The sequence below is a fragment of the Mercenaria mercenaria genome, chromosome 7, assembly GCF_021730395.1.
Source record: "Mercenaria mercenaria strain notata chromosome 7, MADL_Memer_1, whole genome shotgun sequence".
NCBI lineage: Eukaryota > Metazoa > Mollusca > Bivalvia > Venerida > Veneridae > Mercenaria > Mercenaria mercenaria.
In genome coordinates, this window is record NC_069367.1 from 23,976,879 (window position 1) to 24,000,655 (window position 23,777).

Here is a 23,777-nt window from a genome sequence, read left to right on the forward strand (position 1 = left end):
TACTCCTCCGCCTTGACCTAGCTTCAACCCTGTAATCCCTATATACTTTATAACTTAGATTTTCAGGGAATATCTCAGAGGAACTGATGTCTGCCTTAAACCATGTTTTAGTAAGATAGATAACATCTGGTTTTATTTGGTCGATGACTAGATGTAATTCTGGGTACCACGGACACATGCATGAAAAATGTGTCTCAAACTTGGTTTTAGGGACTCTTGTCTGTAGATTTTTAACAGTCACACATTCTCACTTTGTCACCTCACTGTCAATACTTTTGAAATAGCTCTCTTTTGTAGTGATTGCGCGTCTGTTAGCGGAGATGATTGGACACAGTCGCAAATAGTGGTGTTATGCCTGCAATAACCTTTTGAGAAAACCCCTGAGGAAGAAATATTCATGGTCTTTCAAAAGCATTGTTGACATGTAAAGCGTCTGTACTAGAGACGACGACCCTGTCACAGAAATAGGTATTTTTTGTATTTAAACTGTAGTTTATGCTAGATTAATGCTTATAGTTCTCCACCTGCAAAGGAATATGTTTGTATTGAGTGTGATATCAAGAGTTACAGAATAGATTGCAAAGCTATTAATAGCACAGTCACTGATCAGTGCAGCCAGACACTGAGACAGTAAGTAACTATGCATTCATCGTGCTCTGTAAAAATACTCTACGTTGATACATCACTGACACCACCGGCACCAATCTAAAAATAGATTAAAACTGGCACCATAACGGCACCACTAAGTATAGATCACTACCGGCACCATAGTATCGCTAAAAATAGAAACCGGTACCAAGCCGGCACCAGGAGTATCCCAGAAAGCCATGTAAAAGTCAAACATATATCATTTATTTATTGACAATTTTATTAAATAACTACATGTACTTAAAGGATTCAGAACTTAAACATTCAGTTTATTAATTATAACACAGCGTTCGACACTAACGGTGTCCCGGGATCCCGAGGACACCAAAAATCCGCAAGGGATCCTAAAGTTCACAATTTCGGTGTTCCGTCGGGACTCTTGATTTTCAGATAAAATATGATTCTAAAAAAATGAAATTCCCCAGTCTTGTTCGCTCAAACATCGCTCTTTTGCTAAGCTAAGCGTTCAGTTGACCCGAGGTCCCGGGTTTTGACCCGCGAAAATCGAGAAAAACTCGTATTTTACCCGCATAAATTACGGCACGTGCGTCAGCTTGACTCGCGGAAATTTACTTAGATGCGTTCCAAGTTCGATAGTTCTGCCCCCTGTCAATCAAAATCCCAGTGAATTTCAATATTGTTCGCCAGCACAAGCGGAAATATATGGCGAAGGCGGAGCGTAGTATGTTAATTAGCTACCGACAGATGTCAGTCACGCCACGCGCCAAATGACACATGCTTATCTCGCGGTTTGTATTTAGTTCAATATGCCTTGTCATTATCAAAAGTGTTTATTGATCAATGTTTACATGTTAATTGATAAACAATGCAGCCTTAGATTATCATGTTTGTACCATTATTTTGTGTGCTCGATACGATTACATAAGCCGGTCGTCCGTTACGGTCTATAACAAATTTATTATCATTGCCGAGGCTTTGTTTGGGCAAAACAAATTAAATAAGCAGAAATTATATTTGGTATGATGAGAAAATAAAGTTAAAACAGTTATCTTTTCAAGAACTTTAACTGTTACTTTTGTTTTTCGTATTTGTCTCTCGTTTTCTAGACCGACAATTTCGAACATTTTTATCATTTCTTACAAGATTTTTCTAGTACAAACTAAAATAAAAAGCCAATAAAACGTCTGCATTTACGAAAAATATGATCACTGATGCCAAAGCAGCTCTTATTTAGAAGAATTTGCTGATAATAAAAGCATGCAAACACTAAACCCCACCCACTTTTAGGCAATGTGCAAAATAAAACAACTAAAATGAAATGTTTAAGAAAATCTGTTATGACCAATGTATTAGTTGTAGATAAAGTCTGGGAGTTGCATTAATAAGGCTAAAAAATCTTTGTATCTGGTAACATGCTCAAAAAATTACGGTAGGTAGGTCGGAACATTTTTTTTTTTTTGAATTTTTTTTTATTTAAGGGAGACTTCGGAATTTTTTTTTTTATGTCAAAAAAGCGATTACTAATAAGGGGGTTATAAGGGGGAATGAACTAGGCGGCATACATTTAGACGAACTACAACAAATGACAGAGGAGTGTGATGGTAGTGAAGATGAGGGGGAAGAGGACTTGGACAGAAATGACATTATTCTTTTACAGCAAAAGTCATACAAGCTATTGTTGTCATTGATGTAAAATGGAAATAAAGTGGAAATAAAATACATGTAGTACTGTAAACAGTTGTGTTTGTTAGATTTTAGTTTTTTTATGTTCTTACCACATTTTGTTATCAGGGACTCCTAATTTTCAGCAGGGATTCCTAAATTTCCCAGCAGGTATTCCTTTGGGATACCTGGCAAAAAAGCTAGTGTCGAACGCTGTAACAAAGCTGCGAATCTATATCATTTTTTGCCCTGTCTAATTAGCTAATCAAATTCTTTAAAATGCGGGCTTTATATCTATATCACTTTTCGGCCCTTCAGGGCACTCTTGTTACATGTGCAATATCGAAATATCTAAAACACATGTACTGATAACAGCACCTTATTTAGTTATTACCCACTTAAAATGAGATATCAAATCACATTGTCAGTTTATTTTTAAATAAATGCGAAAAAGATACAATCCCACTTTTGTAAAACTTGTGACTAAAGGTGCTGAAAATTTTTCTTATTCAGGAATGCATATGGTATTTGGGTTTAAAATATAGAACATTTACAAGTACATGTACCCTTTCTTGTTGTCTTATTCACTAAAAATGTAAATGATACTACCTAGGATTTTAATTTGTGGGATTAATCATAGCTGTGGCACCTTTGTTTACTTTTAGTTTCAACATTGTTTATTTTCAATTTAACAATGCTGAAAAGGGAATTGAGATACTAAAGGTAAAAAGTTAAAAATCATGTACAAACGTGAATCTTAAACCTGCAGAAACTTTTTTTTTCGGTACCAGTTATCAAATAATGTGGAATGTTAATGAATATATTCCAAGAAATCATTCCGTTTTGTCAACAACAAAAAAATGACAAAAGTTTTGAAGGGATAGGTTTTTTTATTTGAAGTTTTAAAGTACTAGTCACACCAAGATTATAAATTATGTCTAGTCAGTTTTAGTAGTTAACATTTCTCTTTGGAAGTTTTGCCAGTGGTGGTACATCCGTAAGCGATTGGGAAATTGATAACAACTGATTAAAAAGATTAAATGGATAATCTGACACAAACCACAATGTGCATTTTTCCCCCCTAAAATTCACGTCATAATTATGTGTCCTGAATTGATTGTGGTCGGAAGTTATTCCTGTGGTGATGTATCCGCAAACACTTTTAAAAAGACAGATAAAAACTGATAACATTGATTAAAAAGATTATTTGGAAAAATCTCATACTATGATGTGTGCTTTAGCTCACCTGAACTAAGGGCTCTGGGTGAGCTATTAGCATAGGTGGATTGTCTGGAGTCCATCATCCACGTTTTCACTGTTAACACACTAGAGATCATGTTCTTTGGCCCAGTCTTAATGAAACCTTGTCAGAATGTTTTCCTTTACAAAATCTCTAATAAGTTTGAAACTGGGTCATAATAAGTCAAAAGCTGGGTCATAATTTAGCCTTTTAATAGGTCAAAAGCTGGGTCAGCAAGTCAAATCATAGAAAAAAGCCTTTTTAACACTTATAATTTTGTGTTTTTCCCAGCAAATAAAAAACACCTGCTCATAAAGATGACTTCTGGCCGTAAGTCTGTGTTACAGTGTGCTATTAATATTATTGTATTATGAATCAATGTTTTATCAGTATAATGCGTAAGGATCTGTTGGTAAAAAAATCATCTAAAACACATTAAGCCTTAAAGAGGCAGTTTATTTTCACTTCATATATCATTGTTTATAATCCGCAACATCAGTAAAGCATAAAAGTACTACGTAAGTATGATTTAAGCTTTTTTTAAAATAAAATTTTGTGGTATGAATTGAAGATAAAATTGAATGCGGGGGCCTCTGCGGCCGAGTGGTTAAGGTCGTTGATTTCAAATCACTTGCCCCTTATCGATGTGGGTTCGAGCCTCATTCGGGGCATTTAATTCTTCATGTGAGGAAGCCATCCAGCTGGCTTACGGAAGGTTGGAGGTTCTACCCAGCTGCCCGCTCGTGATGAAATAATGCACAGAGGGGCACCTGGGGTCTTCCTCCACCATTCAAATCTAAAAAGTCACCATATGACCTATAATTGTGTCGGTGCGATGTTAAAACCAACAAAAAAAGTTATTGAATGCATAACTACATGTAAACTGTCTAAATATTTTATTGTGAATCAGTTTGTTCTTACTTCTGCATCAATTTACAATTACCAACAAATGAAAATACTTTAATTTCGAAAGAGATAAAATGTGCCTATTAGATATACATAGTTTACATTGTGTGTTTATGCATCTACAACTAATTTACACATTAAGCAATGAAAGAACATTAAAATGCCCAGTTGAGTTCTGAAACTGATTTCTTTCAGTGTGCTGGCTAATTTTAATCGAGACCTTAAGAGGAAAAGGTTAATATAAAAATAATAGAATGAATATTTAAGCCTTTTTTTATTACTTTTAGATCTTTCTGATTGTAGAGGTGCCAAATGCAGTAGTTTACCCCATTAGAAATTCATATGTAAAATGACAGTGACCGGTATTGATTAATTGCAAAATACCAGGTGAAGAATTTAAATATCACAGATAAGCCATAATACTTGTGGTAATAGCAATTCGTGGCCTCAACGCGAAACTAGTCTATCTGCTTCTATTTCTATATATACATAGACTAGTTTCGCGTTGAGGCGACGAATTGTGGTAAGGAGCAAAAAAAGGGTATAATATATTACTGTTAAAATGAACTTTGTACAGTGTTGTTAGCTCACCTGAGCAATGCTCAGGTGAGTTTTTCTGATCGCTCGATGTCCGGCGTCCGTCGTCCGTCGTCTGTCGTCTGTCGTCTGTCGTCCGTCGTCTGTCAACATTTAGCTTGTGTATGCGATAGAGGCTGTATTTTTCAATTAATCTTCATGAATATTGGTTAGAATGATAACCTTGATGAAATCTAGGCCGAGTTCGAAAGTGGGTCATCTCGGGTCAAAAACTAGGTCACTAGGTCAAATCAAAGAAAAACCTTGTGTATGTGATAGAGACTGTATTTTTTATTTAATCTTCATGAATATTGGTCAGAATGATAAACTTGATGAAATCTAGGCCAAGTTCGAAAATGGGTCATCTCGGGTCAAAAACTAGGTCACTAGGTCAAATCAAAGAAAAACCTTGTGTATGCGATACAGGTGGTATTTTTCAATTGATCTTCATGAATATTGGTCAGAATGATAACCTTGATGAAATCTAAGCCGAGTTCGAAAATGGGTCATCTCGGGTCAAAAACTAGGTCACTAGGTCAAATCAAAGAAAAACCTTGTGTATGCGATAGAGGCTGTATTTTTCAATTGATCTTCATGAATTTTGGTCAGAATGATAACCTTGATGAAATCTAGGCCGAGTTCGAAAATGGGTCATCTCGGGTCAAAAACTAGGTCACTAGGTCAAATCAAAGAAAAACCTTGTGTATGCGATAGAGGCTGTATTTTTCAATTGATCTTCATGAATTTTAGTCAGAATGATTGCCTTGATGAAATCTAGGCCGAGTTCGAAAATGGGTCATCTCGGATCAAAAACTAGGTCACTAGGTCAAATCAAAGAGAAACCTTGTGTATGCGATAGAGGCGGTATTTTTCAATTGATCTTCATGAATTTTGGTCAGAATGATTACCTTGATAAAATCTAGGCCGAGTTTGAAAATGGGTCATCTGGGGTCAAAAAATAGGTCACTAGGTCATATCACGTAAAAACCTTGTGTATGCGATAGAGGCTGTATTTTTCAATTGATCTTCATGAATTTTGGTCAGAATGATTGCCTTGATGAAATTTAGACCAAGTTCGAAAATGGGTCATCTGGGGTCAAAAACTAGGTCACTAGGTCAAATCAAAGAAAAACCTTGTGTATGCAGTAGAGGCTGTATTTTTCAACTGATCTTCATGAAATTTAGCCAGAATGATTACCTTGATAAAATCTAGGCTGATTTCGAAAATGGGTCATCTGGGGTCAAAAACTAGGTCACTAGGTCAAATCGAAGAAAAACACTGTGTATGCATTAGAGGATGTATTTTTCAATTGATCTTCATGAAATTTGGTCAGAGTGATTGCCTTGATGAAAACTAGGTCGGTTTTGAATATGGGTTATCTGAGGTCAAAAACTAGGTCACTAGGTCAAATTAAAGAAAAAGCTTGTGTATGCGATAGAGACAGTTTTTTTTCAGTTGATATTTATGAAATTTGGTCAGGTTGATTGCCTTAATGAAATCTAGGTCGAATTTGAATATGGGTCATCTGAGGTCAAAAACTAGGTCACTTGGTCAAATCAAAGAAAAAACTTCTGTATGTGATAGAGGCTGTATTTTTCAGTTGATCTTCATGAATTTTGGTCAGAATGATTGCCTTGATAAAATCTAGGTCGAGTTTGAACAGGGGTCATCTAGGGTCAAAAACTAGGTCATATCTAAGAAAATGCTTGTTTTATTGCAAGAGACCAATTTTTTGGTCCAATCTTAATGAATATTGGTCAGAATATTTGTTTCCATGAAATCACTAGGTCAAACATGTTTTACACTGTTATGGAGTGTTTCTTAGGTGAGCGACCTAGGGCCATCTTGGCCCTCTTGTTTGCATATTGACTTTGGGATGGACCTCAAGTGGGGATATTTGCATTATTTTACTGGGATAACATTTCATTTTAAATTACTTTGTTAACATCGTCACATTGTAAAATTAGATCCTGTATGGAAAAGGAGTTACGGTTGTTAACTTTAGGCATATCAGGTTAGTATGAATAAAGTTTTTAAGGTTAGTAGGTTGAATTTTTTAATAATAGTTGATATGAAAAATAAGAAAAATATTAAAAAAAACATAAAAAAATATATTACACCCAATATACATACTCATATTTGAAAATATTTACATTCTAAGTTCATATAGTATCTACCGTATGTAAACATAAAAATTAATAAGTTTGTGTATATAAATAGTACTGTGAATTAGGTTTAAAATTTTAAACACCAGATATAGTAAAATCTCAATAATTTTAGTTTGTTGGCAAACAATAACTGCCAATACAATAGAAATCAAAATAATGAAAAAGTTGAAACAAATGAAAGTGAATTTCCCTTTGTGTTTATACAATACTTATAAATAATGCTTGTTAATGATTAGAGTGCAGCCTCTGTTATTTGAATATAACATAGTGGGTTAAATTCAAATTATTGTGTTTCAGTCGTACACATGTAGTTTAATCACAGTATCTCTACATTTGTATATAGATGTGTTCTATCACAAAAAGAATGGAAGTTTTTTTTTTAAGAAAAGAGTGTTGTATTTTGAATATAGCTTTAAAAACACAGATAGTTTATATATTTTGTAAATGTTAAATTCATTTGTTGAGGATTTTCAGCATTTTAAGTGAGTATTGTATTTTAGTGAAAGATGTGCATCAGATGTCTTTAGATTTAGTTAATCTTTACCCTGCTAAATTTCTAAAATGGTCTGGTCCATCATTCAGTTTTGGCAGTACCACTTATTTTTCAAAGGGGTATTTATAAATGGACTTTCAGGCTGATCTTGGTCCGCACTGGTCGCAAAGGCTGAATCACTTGCCGCCAGCAGGCTGAATCACTTGCCGCCAGCAGGCTAAAGGTTAAATAATATAGAAAATTTCTCAGTTCAATCTCTACTGGTTTTGACTGATGTGTCAGAATAGGTGTTTATTTCATACATCCAGAATAATACATTCTACCCATATTTAAAACAAGTGTTTAATTACTACCAGCCCACCCTTAAATAAGTGTTTATATCTTTAACAGAAAAGAATACTTTATACCCATATATCCAAAATGCCTAACCCTTATCACAGAAACTTGAATACAGGGACATTTTTGATAATTGAAACTGAAACTGAATTGATAATTCTGTAAGGTCAAATATGGAGCTTGGCACTCTTTCAAGCTTTAACATTTTTTTGCTGAAATATTATATTTATTTTTGTTAGTTATTTCCTGTTTTTATCGAGAAATGTTGAAGTAGTTTTGGATGTTGAGTCGTTTGAACTGGTGTACACCCTTCTTGACATATAGGGGTGGAGGATAGGGGCAACAAAATGACAACATACCGTTGCTTTATCCCATCACCAGTTTGAGAGAATAGAAAAAAAAAAATGTTTGTGGAGCAGACTTCCATTGAGGTTGGGTATTTCCTTAAAGGTCCATTACTAAGAGAAAGTGAGTTGGCAATTTTTTTCATAGCCAGTGCATAGACTTCTGCAATACACTAAATAATGAAGATTGGCAGGTCAAAATTTACAGAAGGTCTTTGGAACTCAAAGAAATGTATGTGTATTATGTTGAAATTTCAATGAATCGACAGAATGACCCCCCAGGTCTTTTTAACTTTCTTCATACTTCATAGAAAAATAATTGTACATATACTGCGATTTATTTCGAATTTCTACATACCAACTTTCATTTTCCAATAAAATGAAATAGTTTCTGTGCTTTTTAAAAGAAATTAAAATGTTCACTTTCCTTAGTATTGGACCTTTAAAAATGGTTCCTGAATGGGGAATGGGGTTGTAGGGGTTATTTCCCTTTGTACCATTTTGTTTTTATCTCAATCACAGACTGTTTATATTTGCATATATCAGTTAAACTGTAGGATCTTTTGAAATGAGTTGATTTAATTGTTTTGACCAATAAACCTTAATGATTTTATCTTGATACTAGAATAATTGGCCAAAAAAAGATATATATATTACAGTTAAAATGTAGGACAGTCAAAATATTTGTTACAAGTCATTGCCCTCATGCTGTAATATGATAGTGTACTACAAAATTTTAGTGTAATCGTGCCATTTAAAGTTCATATTGTTAGCTCACCTGAGCACAAAGTGCTCATGGTTGGCTTTTAGGATCGTTGGATGTTCGTCCGTTCATCTGTCCGTCTTCCACAATTTTTTTTTTAAAGAACATCTCCTCCTAAACCACTATGCCAGTTTCAGCCAAACTTTACAGGAATGTTCCTCAGGTTTGCCTATTTCAAATTTCTTCAAATCTAGGAAATCCATATTAAATTCTGGTTGCCATGGCAACTTGAAGGAAAAACTTAGAAAATCATCTCAGAAACTGCTGGCTCAATTTTGAAATAATTCACTTGAAATGTTCCTTGTGTGACCCTGTACCAAAGTCATGCAAATCATTCTGTTTTGTTTTAAAAAACATGGCTGCTAGTGGGGTGGGGGAGGCTAGTTTTCCTCATTTGGCTATATGGAAAACTGAAACTGCTGGCACCATTTAAAAATAATTTCTCAGCAATGTTCCTTGGTTGGAAATATACCAAATTCCTTCAAGTAAAAAAAAAATGGCTGTCAGGGGGCAGGGCTAGTTTTCCCAATTTGAAAATCTATGAAACTGCTTCAATGCCTGGTTTGAAAATAATTTTACAGATTTTAAATGATCATTTGGTGATTCTCTATAAAATACCTTCAAATCATCCTGTTTAGTTAAAATAACATAGCCAAAAGTGGGTGGGACTAGGTTTTCCTACATGGCTACATATTGAAAAGTTTGGAAATCTTCTCCTGAACAGCTGGTTTGATTTCAAAATGATTTGACAGCAATGTTTCCCAGATGACCTTATACCTTATTTCTTCAGGCCATGTTGATTTGTTACAAACATGACTGCCTGTAGGCGGGACTAGTTTTCTCTGTACGTTTATAGGGAAAACTTCAAAAATCTTCTCTGCATCTGCTGGCTTGTTTTGAAAATAGTACAAAACTTCTTCAAGTCATTCGGTTTCCTCAAAAAACATGGCCACAAGGGGCCGGGGCTAGTTTTCCCAATGTGGCTACATAGAAAACTTTGAAAATCTACTCCTTTCAAACTGCTGGTTCAATTACGAGAAACATTTACAGCCAAATCCCTTGGGTGACCTCATCTTCAAGCCATGTTGATTTGTCCAAAAACATGGCTGCCTAGGGGTGAGGCTAGTTTTCCCTATATGGCTACATTGAAAACTTAAAAAAAACCTCAGCTGAAGCTTTAAACCCAAATTCAGTATCCTTTATCATCATTCCTTCACCTTGCTGCTCATATCTCCCTCTTCCTGACTTCCAAAACTGTTCAAGCAAGCTGTGTAACTCAGGTGAGCCATCCTGGTCCGCTTGTATCAGTCTCAAATGTATGCCACCATCCAGGTGACTGAAAGTGTGTTTTCGAGATATTAAAATGTGTTAAAGTTGCAAAAAATATGCCATTGAAGTCCCACTTACAATGTTTGGGGTCATTTGTAATACAGTGCACAATGAAAGAAAGTAGGATCATGTTATGTTATATAAATTTAATAAAGCTCCACTTACATGACTTAAGAGTTCATTTTTAACCCTTACCCTGCTATATTTCTAAAATGGACTGGTCCATCTTTCAATTTGGACAGTACCACATATCATTCAAAGGGGTTTGCACTGAAAATTTACTGACTGAATAGCGAACAGTGCAGACCATGATCAGACTGCACGGATGTGCAGGCTGATCTTGGTCTGCACTGGTCGCAAAGGCAGGATCATCTGCCGCTAGCAGGCTAAGGGTTAAGGTCAGTGATGTTATTGCACTTTTAGTAATGGAACAGTTTGTTCTTCAGGTAATGTTAACGAATCAGTATTATTCAATACAGTCTAAATGGGATAAAGATAAATTTTAACAGAAATGTATGGCCTTAATGGTCATTATAGTACAGGTAAATATAAGCATTGTAGTATTTGTATTTCGTGTGTGAGGGTTTTTGATATATGCGACAGAGTTACTATGTTTATTTGAAAAAAAAAATCTTTAAATTTTCTTCTTTAACATAGAGTTATGAGAGAGATATTTAAAATGAAATAATATGAAAATCTGTTGTTTATTGAAGAGTCTTTCTTCAAATTTTAGCAGAAATAAATTATAGAATATATTGAAAATTACTTTTGTCTGTGTGACATTGACCAGAAGAGTCTGCGTGCACAGTTGGCAAAACTGTAGATGAAGGGTTATAAAATGGTATTTTGCATTAAGTGAAATTTACTTGTACATGACAGTAAGTATAAAAAAATTTGCCCGTGCCTGTAATACATGTATATACATGTATGCCTAATCGTCTGTCTGTTCATGCATTATGTCCTCCAGAATTTGCCCTGCAATCAGTAAACATTATCGGATTATTTTTCAGCATCATAAGTTGTGCATTCTAGGTTTGTTTGGGATTTCACTTAGTAAGACCAGAGTTATTGTCCTTGACACTCAAAATATGTTGAAAAGTTTGTGTCGCTTTAATTAATAAAAAGTAATTGACATATAGTCATGAAACATAATAGGAATGTAAAATTCAACATCTAATTTGGGCTTTAAGTTATAACAGTTTTATGTTAACCTGCATATTGTTATTTTATGAGTTTTTTAGCTCGTCTATAGGAAGTATGGAGAGCTGTCCTACTCGACCCGGCGTCAGCGTCGTTCAATGTCCGCACCTTTGTTAAAGTTTTGATGCACTTTCCCTTTATATTTGTTATTACATAATGGATTTGCCTTAATGGATTTGCTGCAAACTTAAAATAGTTATTCCTTATCATCACCCACATCATATAGCACAAGGGTCATAACTCTCACAGCAATATTACATGAATTATCTCCCCTTTTTACTTAGAATTTTGCAGCACTTTCACTCTGTCTCAATTATTACTAAATGGATTTGATTCAAACTTAAAATAGTTGTTTGCCATCATCACCCACATCACATGACACAAGGTTCATAACTCTGGCTTCAATTTTTCATGAAGAAGGGGGCATTACTTAATAGATTTGATTCAAACTGAAAATAGTTGTTCCAGTTATTAGCATTGTAGTATTTGTAAGCATTGTAGTATTTGTATTTCGTGTGTGAGGGTTTTTGATATACGCGACAGAGTTACTATGTGTAAGTTTGAAAAAAAAATTCTTTAAATTTTCTTCTTTAACATTGAGTTATGAGAGAGATATTTAAAATGAAATAATATGAAAATCTGTTGTTTATTGTAGAGTCTTTCTTCAAATTTTAGCAGAAATAAATTATAGAATATTGAAAATTACTTTTGTCTATGTGACATTGACCAGAAGAGTCTGCGTGCACAGTTGGCAAAACTGTAGATGAAGGGTTATAAAATGGTATTTTGCATTAGTTACATGATATGGCATGTGGTGTAATACTTTTGCAGAAGTTTTCTATGAATTATTTCCTTTTTATACATATTTATTATTTTGATGCACTTTATATCTGTTACTGCTAAATCCATTTGACACAGACTTAAGCTATTGCCCAATATTTGCATCCGCATTTGAAACATTAAACGCTCCAGTGACAGCTCCAGCTTCCTCAGATGTGCCTAATTTCACTATCCAGCATCGGAATTATCAATAGTCTAGCAGTCTGTCTCCTGTGACAGGTCTTGTTTATTCTAATAAGTATGTATTATGAAGTAAAGTTTTATCTTTTCTTTAAAAATGTGAAAATGCTGATTATCCTTATACTCATGACAAATTTGATACCAAAATGTTCATTATTTTAAGTAGAAAATGACAAATATAATTAGAAATTCAAATCGTGTTATTTGACTCTATATTTAAGAAAAATAATATATTTAAACTTGTAAATTTTATCATAATTATGTCAAAATGTTATATTATAATTCTCATATAATTCTCATAATTTATTTAAGCCATATGGCCTTTTTTGACAATCTGCCTAAAGAAACACTTCAGTTGTTCTTGTTTATTATTTAGCCAGTCCCTTGATTTACACTTTGATTTGACATTCTTTCTCAAACAACAGACTTCTAGCTCCAGGCTTTCATAGGTTGGCAAGTTATCACTCTCTTTAATTTTGCTTTGTTAATTATTCATAGGTACTTTTTGTTAAATATATAATAAGGTGTAAATTTAATAATTTCCTTAAGCAACAGATTTTCTCTTTTTAAAGTAAAGATATATAAACCCCAAAATTTTAAGGAGCTGGAAGACAAAAAAATCATTTCAACTTGTATAAAATTAACTTTGTGATATTATTCTTTGTGACAAGTTTCTCAGTGATAACTAGACATTTTAATTCCTTGTGAAACTTTGGACTTTGTGAACAAATTGATACCTTGTGACTGTTGATCTTTGTGACTATTTTATTCTTACTACAATGTACATTGAATATATAATTGTTAATCTTTTACATCCTATTTGGACATTACTTTAAAAGGCTTTACCACTTGGTTAACTATAGGCAATTCCCCGTAACTAAAAAAACAAAAACAGAAAAAACCTCCATTGTTCGCTTCTTAATTATAATAATGCCTAAATACAGAAACAAGTACTCAATCATTGTACTAATTTAATCATTCTTTACTTGCACAGTAAAATTGAAAACATTGGTGTTAATAAAAATGTTAATTTGGCATTATATATGATGTTAAAGAAGGAGTAATTATTTGTATTATTGCACGCTTCCTGCCAGTTTTTTCTATGTTCAAAACCATATTTTGTTGGGCAGAAGTCAAAACTTGAAAAAATAATTAATTGAAATCATGTAACAAAGTGCTTTTTTAAAAGTTTGTCATTCAGTAATGAACAGACTATTGGATCTGCAGGCAATAGTAATTACTATTGACTGGTAAGCTGTTCAGTAAGTGTATAATAATGATATATAACACTATAAATCAGAAGAATTTTAAGACAGCATTTGAAAGAGAATTTTATTAATAAAAATTTCTTTTAAACTGTTACAGTTAAAGATGACTTGAACTTGTTAAAGATGTGAACTAATAAAGATGGCTTCCCGAGACACTGACACAAAAACCCTGCTTGAAAAAGCAGAAAAAGACACAGATGATTCCATGGCAACAGAAAAGGTCAAGGACACAAACCATGACTCAAATGAGAAAGACTTGGCTAATGACAATGATGATGTAGAAATTAAAGATGTAAAATTGACAATGAAGGACCATGACACTGAAGCTGTTACCATGGCAACAAAGGAAGAATCAGCTGATGAGAAGACAGGTTTGATTGATAGTGATAGCAGTAGTAGTGATTCTGATGATGAAGGCAGTAAGAGAGATGTTGCCATGGCAACAGAAAGCAATTTGGATTACAGGATAGACAATTTGACAAAAAGGTTAAGATATTATATTTACATGGATTATACTTTTGGATAGTAACTGTAAATGAAAGAAAAAAAACATACACTGATACCTAGTCATTCAGTTTTAAGAATTTAGTTTTCTTTTTTTAATTTTTTTTTTTCCAAACGTATCAGACATTGTAATTTTTCATTTTAGGTATATAATTCATGTGCAGCCAATTTTCTCAGAGGGGATCCGATCCCCCACCACCCCCCACCCCTGGAAAATTTTAAAATTTAGCGCTTCATTTTTTGCATTTTGGGACAGTTTTATGGGCTAACCTGTCAAATTTGGGAAAATGATAAAATCAAGTTTTCTTGAAGGTAAAATTCTTAGTTTCTTTTAGATAATTAATATAATAAATATGAATTATGTCAGGGTCATATGTAGCAGCAGCCGCATATACTTTGAATGCGGTCCTAATGTTGCCTTTTTTCGAAAAACGTTTTCTTTCCTTCTTGTCTTCTTTCTTTTTTAGCTCACCTGTCACAAAGTGACAAGGTGAGCTTTTGTGATCACGTGGCGTCCGTCGTCCGTGACCACTCTAGAGGTCACATTTTTCATGGAATCTTTATGAAAGTTGGTCAGAATGTTCATCTTGATGATATCTAGGTTAAGTTCGAAACTGGGTCACGTGGGATCAAAAACTAGGTCAGTAGGTCTAAAAATAGAAAAACCTTGTGACCTCTCTAGAGGCCATATTTTTCATGAGATCTTCATGAATATTGGTCAGAATGTTCACCTTGATGATATCTAGGTCAAGTTCGAAACTGGGTCACGTGGGATCAAAAACTAGGTCAGTAGGTCTAAAAATAGGAAAACCTTGTGACCTCTCCAGAGGCCATATTTTTCATGAGATCTTCATGAATATTGGTCAGAATGTTTACCTTGATGATATCTAGGTCAAGTTCGAAACTGGGTCACGTGCCGTCAAAAACTAGGTCAGTAGGTCTAAAAATAGGAAAACCTTGTGACCTCTCTAGAGGCCATATTTTTCATGAGATCTTCATGAATATTGGTCAGAATGTTCACCTTGATGATATCTAGGTCAGGTTTGAAACTGGGTCACGTGGGATCAAAAACTAGGTCAGTAGGTCTAAAAATAGAAAAACCTTGTGACCTCTCCAGAGGCCATATTTCTCAATGGATCTTCATGAAAATTGGTGAGAATGTTCACCTTGATGATATCTAGGTCATGTTCGAAACTGGGTCACGTGGGGTCAAAAACTAGGTCAGTAGATCTAAAAATAGAAAAACCTTGTGACCTCTCTAGAGGCCATATTTTTCATGATATCTTCATGAATATGCCCGCCCGCTTAGCTCATTAGGGAGAGCGTTGGTCTACGGATCGCGGGGTCGCGAGTTCGAACCCCGGGCGGGGCGTATGTTCTCCGTGACGATTTGATAAAAGACATTGTGTCTGAAATCATTCGTCCTCCACCTCTGATAATTCATGTGGGGAAGTTGGTAGTTACTTGCGGAGAACAGGTTTGTACTGGTACAGAATCCAGGAACACTGGTTAGGTTAACTGCCCGCCGTTACATGACTGAAATACTGTTGAAAAACGGCGTTAAACCCAAAACAAAACAAAACAAAAAAAAATCTTCATGAATATTGGTCAGAATGTTCACCTTGGTGATATCTAGGTCAAGTTCGAAACTGGGTAACGTGGGGTCAAAAACTAGGTCAGTAGGTCTAAAAATAGAAAAACCTTGTGACCTCTCTAGAGGCCATATTTCTCAATGGATCTTCATGAAAATTGGTCAGAATGTTCATCTTGATGATATCTAGGTCAAGTTCGAAACTGGGTCACGTGGGGTCAAAAACTAGGTCAGTAGGTCTGAAAAATAGAAAAACTTTGTGACCTCTCTAGAGGCCATATTTTTCACGGGATCTTTATGAAAATTGGTCAGAATGTTCACCTTGATGTTTTCTAGGTCAAGTTTGAAACTGGGTCACGTGTGGTCAAAAACTAGGTCAGTAGGTCTGAAAATAGAAAAACTTTGTGACCTCTCTACAGGCCATATTTTTCATGGGATCTTTATGAAAATTGGTCAGAATGTTCACCTTGATGATATCTAGATCAAGTTCGAAACTGGGTCACATGCGGTCAAAAACTAGGTCAGTATGTCTAAAAATAGAAAAACCTTGTAATGTCTCTAGAGGCCATATTTCTCAATGGATCTTCATGAAAATTGGCGAGAATGTTCAGCTTGATGATATCTAGGTCAGGTTCATAACTGGGTCATGTGCGGTCAAAAACTAGGTCAGTAGGTCGAAAAATAGAAAAACCTTGTGACCTCTCTAGAGGCCATATTTTTCACAATATCTTCATGAAAATTGGTGAGAATGTTCACCTTGATGATATCTAGATTAAGTTTTAAAGTGGGTCACGTGTCTTCAAAAACTAGGTCATTAGGTCAAATAATAGAAAAACCTTGTGACCTCTCTAGAGGTCATATTTTTCAATGGATCTTCATGGAAATTGGTCAGAATTTTTTATCTTGATGATATCTAGGTCACATGTGCTCAAAAACTAGGTCACTATGTCAAATAATAGAAATAACGACGTCATACTCAGTTCAACACTGGGTCATGTGGGGATAGGTGAGCGATTCAGAACTATCATGGTCCTCTTGTTTAAGGATTTTCCAGAGGGGGTCCGGAACCCCGGTCCCCACCTCTAGATCCGCGCATGTAAATATATTTTTTAATTTCTTATCACATGAAAATGGTTCTCTTCTCTTCTTGTCCAAAATAATTGTATGATTTATGTATTTTGAAAAGCATTGCAGGGTGTTTTTCAAGTTTCTCATACATACAATATAATTAATAATTTATTTCAGTGTGTTGCGGCTTGAAGCAGGTGGAGATTTATTACCAGACAGTTCTGTTCACCGGAAGGAATTCAAACGGTACAGAAAGTCCATGAAAGGCGCAATACCAGTTAGATTTGAGAAAACGTAAGAGTTTATAACTTCCAAGAAATAAGTCGTCCATTCACAATTTTCAGATACAGTCAAACTTCGTTAACTCAAACTCCGATAATTCGTACACCGACCTCTCGAGCTCGTCGTAATGTCCCAGAAAAATCCCTGTATAATGAATTTTGTTGATAACTCAAACAACCGATCACTCGAACAAATTTTGCTGGTCCCGTCGAGTTAGAGTTAACGAATTTCGACTGTATGTCAGTATATGGAGACGGTCATGTTTCTGTGATATAGATAGATATTGCATATCCATTCCCCAACTTATAAAATTTAATTCTGAATGCTACATGGCTACTACACAAAATATACAGTAGATACAATTAAGTACACATACTGTAAAAGCATCTATTTTCGCTTGGTCAAAATTTCGCGAATTTGGAATTCGCAGTATGTGCGCGAGATTTTATATTCGCGAAATTGTAAAAATGGTCCTACTTGAATTTGAATTATACTAATGGTGAATTTTTACATGAGGATTTGTTTTTTTGTGAGATGTAGGACCTCACGAAAATAGCAAAAATTAAACCCTCACGAAAATTTCTGCATTTACAGTACAGTATAACATCTAAAATACATCTTTTGTTGCAAATATTTTCTTTAAAAATTTAGTTCTATTTTTCCCAATTGTTTAAGAAAAAGAAAAGGGTCAGGGTGGCACAAAAAATCATGGGCAGTCAGGGATGATACTAGTGAAATTAAATTGAGCTGTGCCATGAGAAAACCAACATAGTGGGTTTGCGACCAGTATAGATCCAGACCAGCCTGCGCATCTGCGGATGCGCAGGCTGGTCTGGATCCATGCTGGTCGCAAACCCACTATGTTGGTTTTCTCATGGCGCGGCTCATTATTTTATTATTGCCTGAACAGTAATGAATTTCCAGGTATAAATCAGAAATGTCTGCCAAAGTAGAGTTTGAGGTTTTACTGTATTCTGTGAATTATACCTATTTAGGCCTACCCGCTTAGCTCATTAAGGAGAGCGCAGATCAACAGATTGTGGGGTTATGAGTTTGATCCCTGGGCGGGACGTATGTTCTTTGTGACGATTTGATAAAGACATAATATCTTAAATCATTCATCCTCCACCCCTTTTTCATGTTGGGAAGTTGGCAGTTAACTTGCAGAGAACAGGTTTGTACTATTACAGAATCCAGGAACACCGGATAGGTCAACTGCTCGCCGTTACTTTATGTTACACCCAAAAACAAACAAACAAATCAACTTATTTCGTTTAATAAAAATGAAAATTTCACTATTTTAGTGCAAAAGATGAGTTCCCGATGGAAAGAGCTGGATGTTTATCTTTGATGACCTTCAGTTGGCAGACGTCTATGATGTGGAAAATTTATCGTAAAGGAGTTGATACAATTAAAGATATGGTTATTGGAGATGATGACAAAGCTAATCCTAATACAGAAAGGTGAGAGCATCTCAGTTTTGTGATCCCAAAATTTTTTTCGGGGGGGGGTGGGGGGGGGGCACTTAGATTTGCCTTTGTCTGTCTGTTTGTCCTTCTGTTCATCCGAATTTGTGTTTTGCATATCTCTAGAAGTATTTGACCTAGAGTCATAAAACCTCACAGGATTGTTATTCAGCATGTGAAGTCATGTGAAGTTGTTCATCTGAAGTTTTAATTTGGATTTCACACAGCCGCACCAGAGTTACGGCCATGGACTTAGTAAAAAAAATGCTTACAGTTTCAGATAGTGGGGGCGCATGTGACCTATGGACAGACATTTACATGTAGTTGGTTAAAAATGTTAGTCTAGCTTTCGCAGTCACAAGTTTAAACAATCCTTTTCATCTGCCAGGTAATGTAATGAATGGTGGTGGGTGGGGGGTACATGTATATATCTCTGTATCCTACTGAATGATGTTAAAATGTTGAATTATACTGTTGTTATGAACACATGTATACCTTGTATTAGAACTGTATTCCTGAGTATAACAGCTGATGAAAAAGAGTACAGTGCAACCTCTGTAGAGCAACACCCTTTGGGATATACAAATATTGACTGTTATGTAGAGGTTGTTGTTCTGGAGAGGTAAATTTGATAGTGTATTTCAGCTTAGGGAAATTTTGATGATGTTGTTATAGAGAGGTTTTTGCTTAAGAGAGGGCTGCTCTGGAGAGGTTGTACTGAAATGCATGTTTTATACCATCTGACTTCGTTTAAGGCTGGAACGACTGTGGAAGGAGGAAGTTGCCAAAAGAGGTCCAAAGAAAGCCTCATTTTTCAGGGCTGTGTTCCGATTTGCAGCAACCCGAGAAATACTGACAATCATATCCTTGCTTATATCTTTTGCGTTCTCATTTTCAACACCCGTAAGTTGTGCATAATTATATTTTCTTTCATTTCTTTATTGTACTATTACATTTGCTTATTGTTTAACATTGTTTCTTTGTTTAACTCTTTTTTGAATACTTGATATTATGGTGTTACACTAGATCGATTTTAAGAAGTTCTGTGTTTGAACAGGAATCTGCCATTTTGCTCAGTTAAGCCAAAGCAGCAAAGAGTCATGAGGCGCAGTCAGTATTGGATGATGGTCTGGCATCCATCGCTAACATCTTTATCTCAGAAATTCACCAAACTTGGTCTGTGGCTTCCTGGCATGCACCTCTCTCAAGTTTGTTTCACTGAACCCATTTTGGGTGCCACCAGAGCTATATCTGTAGAAACTGTTGACAGACTTTTTCACAGGAAACACTTGATAATCTTTACCAAATTTAGTGTGTAGTGTTCTTAGATTGATCTTTCCCAAGTTTGTTCAGATGCTTCCGCCTGCCTCCGTTTTAATGGCCACCAGTGTTGAAAATAGAATTTTTTTTTTAAAATGACTTCTTCCCATGAACCTCTTGATGGATATTCACAAAACTTGGTCTGTAGCATCCTTAGATTGGTCTTTCTCAAATTTATTCCTGTGGTTCCACTTGTCCCCTTTTTAATGGCCAAAGGAGCTAAATATAGAAAAGTCATTAAATAACTTCTTTAAAGGGTTGCAAATGCTGTATGTGGAGTGACCTTTATACAACTTCTGTCAGATGAGCAACTAAGAGGCCATGACCCTTTTGTTTAGACATGTAGGTGAAATAAAGTTTGATAACTTTTTAAAATGTACAAATCATTTTTATACGCCCATCTCTGAAAGAGCGGGGCGTATTATGTGAACACCTGTGGTGGCGGGTGGGCGGCGTCCAAAGCATGTCTGCTTTCTAAGTCGAAAAGTTTTCATTCATTCTTCACCAAACTTGCTGACAATATTTGTGGGCATAATATCTCGGCCAAGTTCGATAACCAGCCAGATCGTCTTGGGCACTCCTGGATTATGGCCCTTGAATTACTCAAAAAACTTCGAATTTAGCCTTGTCCGAACTCTAAGTTGAATAGTTTTCATCCGATCTTCACCAGATTTTCTGACAATGTTTGTGGGCATAATATCTCAGCCAAGTTAACCAGCCAAATTGCCCCAGGCATTCTTTGTCCGCTCTCTAAGTCAAACAGTTTCCATCAGATCTTCACCAAACTTGCTGACAATGTTTGTGGGCATAATAGCCAGCATTGATAACCAGCCAAATCACCCCAGGCATGTTTGGATTATGGCCCTTGAATTACTCAAAATACTGGAATTTAGCCTTGTCTGCTCCATAAGTCGAACAGTTTTCATCCGATCTTCACCAAACTTGCTGACATTGTTTGTGGGCATAATATCTCGGCCAAGTTTGATAACCAGCCAAATCGCCCCAGGCACTCTTGGATTATGGCCCTTAAATTACTAAAAAAAACTGTGAATTTAGCCTTGTCTGCACTCTTAGTCGAACAGTTTTCATCTGATCTTCACCAAACTTGCTGACAATGTTTGTGGGCATAATATCTCGGCCAAATATGATAACGACCCAAATCGCCCCAGGCATTCTTGGATTATGCCCCTTGAATTAGGCCAAGTTCGATGACTGGCATATTTTGTGATAGTTTGGCACTCTTGTTTATCATACAGAACTATGTTCCATAAAGAACTTTGTTTCATATATATCTATATTTCATACAGTTAATCTTATGCATTATTCCAGGCCTTTGTTCTCCACCGGTTGTTGTCCTACCTAAATTCTGGTGATGTGGATCTCTGGGTCGGTATCGCACTGGTTGTAGCTATCAGTTGTACAGAGTTAGGCAGATCACTCTTCTTTGGCCTGTCATGGCAGATAAACTATAAAGCAGGTTTGTTGGTTTATATTTAAGTTTATTTATAGGCACTACTGGTTGCCCATTTGAGAGACTCATCACAAGACTTTTTAAATTTCAGGTATTTGATGAAATTGTGTGAGTTTGGAAAGTCCTTTCAAGTGTATAAAATTTAAACTCAAACAACTTGGTACAAACAGTCCTTGTAAGTTAATGTGTTGTGAGCAAGACACTGACCCCTATTCTAAAAATCAAGATTACACAGAGATGAAAAGTTAAAAGTTATTTTTCTGTGACCAACCCTCGTTGTCATACATCATCATCAATTTTACTTTTAGCACTCTTGAGGCAACAGCTGTAGCCTAATCGTAATGAAACTTGTTAAGAATGTCTCAATAGATTTTTACACGAGTACAAAACTGGGTCACACAGCCAAACCATAGAATAATATTGTTGACACTTGAGAGGCTGCATGTTCTACTTTATCGACATGACACCTGGTTAGAAGGTTTGTTGTATTTATAAACCTTAGGGCAAATACAAAACTTTATCACCTTGGTTAGAAAATAAGGTTACTAGATTAAAATAGTATAAAAACTTCAAAATAGTATAAAAACCTCAAAAACTAGGTCAAGTTTGAAAATTTTTCAGATGGGGTAGAAACAAAGTTTACCATGTCAGATCAAAGATAAGCCTTTCGATTCTCCTGGGGCCATATTTTCTACCTGATCAATGTGAAAATGTAGTCAAAATGCTAAGCTTTGATTTTTTTTGCACTTTATATGGTATATTCCAAGGAAGTGATGTATCACTTGTAATTCTAACATTCACTAGTGAAAAAAATGGTAACAAAAACAAGAATGAATTAAAGTTTTGTTTGTTTGGGTTTAATTTCTTGAATTGATGTGGTCACCAAATCTACCAGAATTAATCCCCCACATATATTCATGATCTTAAAGCAGGCCTTTTAGTTTGAAAAAACAACAACAATAAAAATTTATTTACTTGAGAAGTCATTTATGCTTCAGATATGATGCTATTAAACAAATTGTATTTCAGGTATACGGGCGAAAGCTGGTGCTCAAGGCCTGTTATTCAGAAAGATTTTAAAGTTGAGGAGTCTCGAAGATAAAACTGTTGGAGAGGTAATTTGAGCGGTCCAGTCCTTTTACTGTATATTTCTACATGTGTAATGCACAGTTGTTTTACTCCCGGGGCCACCTCAGACTCGTTTGTGTGTATTAGACTCCGGTTTAGTCAACTTTGCAACTTAAAAATTGGTTATACATGGGTGCGCATTGCACATGGGTATTGACAGTATTAACAATTTGTACTACTGCCTGTAACATACCCTTGTGAAATCCAACAAAACAGTGAAACAATAAAGACTTGGTTGACAACATAATGGTTTTGTCCAGAATGGCTGTCTTGTGGGGATATGAATTTGTGGATTTCTATTTATTAAGACAAAATAAGCTGGGAATTTTTGTTGTTGTTTATTTGGATTGAATTTAGTGGATTGGCACAACCATGACATTCATGAAAAGTAGACCCCAGCAAATATTAGTAATTTCACAGTATTTATAAACAATGATTATGTTTAACTGATGTATGTTTTCCTTTCAGATTGTGAATCTGTTGGCCAATGACAGCCAAAGGATTTTTGATGCTGTAGTGATTGGTCTTCTTCTGTTGCCATGTCCTGTTATTCTGTTGATGGGTCTCATTTACATGTTGGTTCTCATTGGTCCATGGTCTCTGGTTGCCATAGGAACATTTGGAGCAATGTATCCAGTTATGGTAAGTCATATGACTTAGCATTTTCCTGCAGATATACCAGTGGTCTTTTTAGCTTACTTGTGTACAAAGTGCTCAAGGTCACTAGGTCAGTTAATAGGAAAATCTTGTTAACACTCTAGAGGCCACAGTTTTTACCTTATTTCATAAAACTTTTATCAGAATGTCTGAAATCTAGGTATTGTTTGTAACTGGGTGAACTGAGATCTTAAACTTGGTCAGTAGGTGAAATCATAGAAAAAAATTGTTAACACTCTAAGAGGCCACATTATCTACTTAATTATCATCTTTAAAGGAATGTTTGTGTTTATGAAATACAGAACACATATGAAATTGGCTTAACTGCAGTTAAAAACTAGGTCACTAGGTCAAATAATAGAAAAACCTTGTTAA

General features: G+C 35.3%; 1 protein-coding gene across 2 annotated transcripts in view; it reads left to right on the forward strand.

Annotated features, from left to right (window-relative positions):
- Nucleotides 1–433: 433 nt before the first annotated feature.
- Nucleotides 434–23,777, forward strand: part of LOC123555998 (ATP-binding cassette sub-family C member 5-like) — a 61,754-nt gene continuing 38,410 nt past the window's right edge. The window contains exons 1-8 of one of the 2 annotated variants that reach the window (XM_053547794.1): nt 434–468; nt 14,013–14,401; nt 17,256–17,372; nt 18,665–18,823; nt 19,582–19,729; nt 21,476–21,623; nt 22,647–22,732; nt 23,214–23,387. In XM_053547794.1, the coding sequence (XP_053403769.1) occupies nt 14,055–14,401; nt 17,256–17,372; nt 18,665–18,823; nt 19,582–19,729; nt 21,476–21,623; nt 22,647–22,732; nt 23,214–23,387 (1,179 nt within the window). In that variant the 5' untranslated portion in view covers nt 434–468; nt 14,013–14,054. Of the gene's footprint in view, nt 469–6,864; nt 7,009–14,012; nt 14,402–17,255; nt 17,373–18,664; nt 18,824–19,581; nt 19,730–21,475; nt 21,624–22,646; nt 22,733–23,213; nt 23,388–23,777 lie in introns of those variants that run through there. The other variant, XM_053547793.1, reaches the window with a different exon arrangement.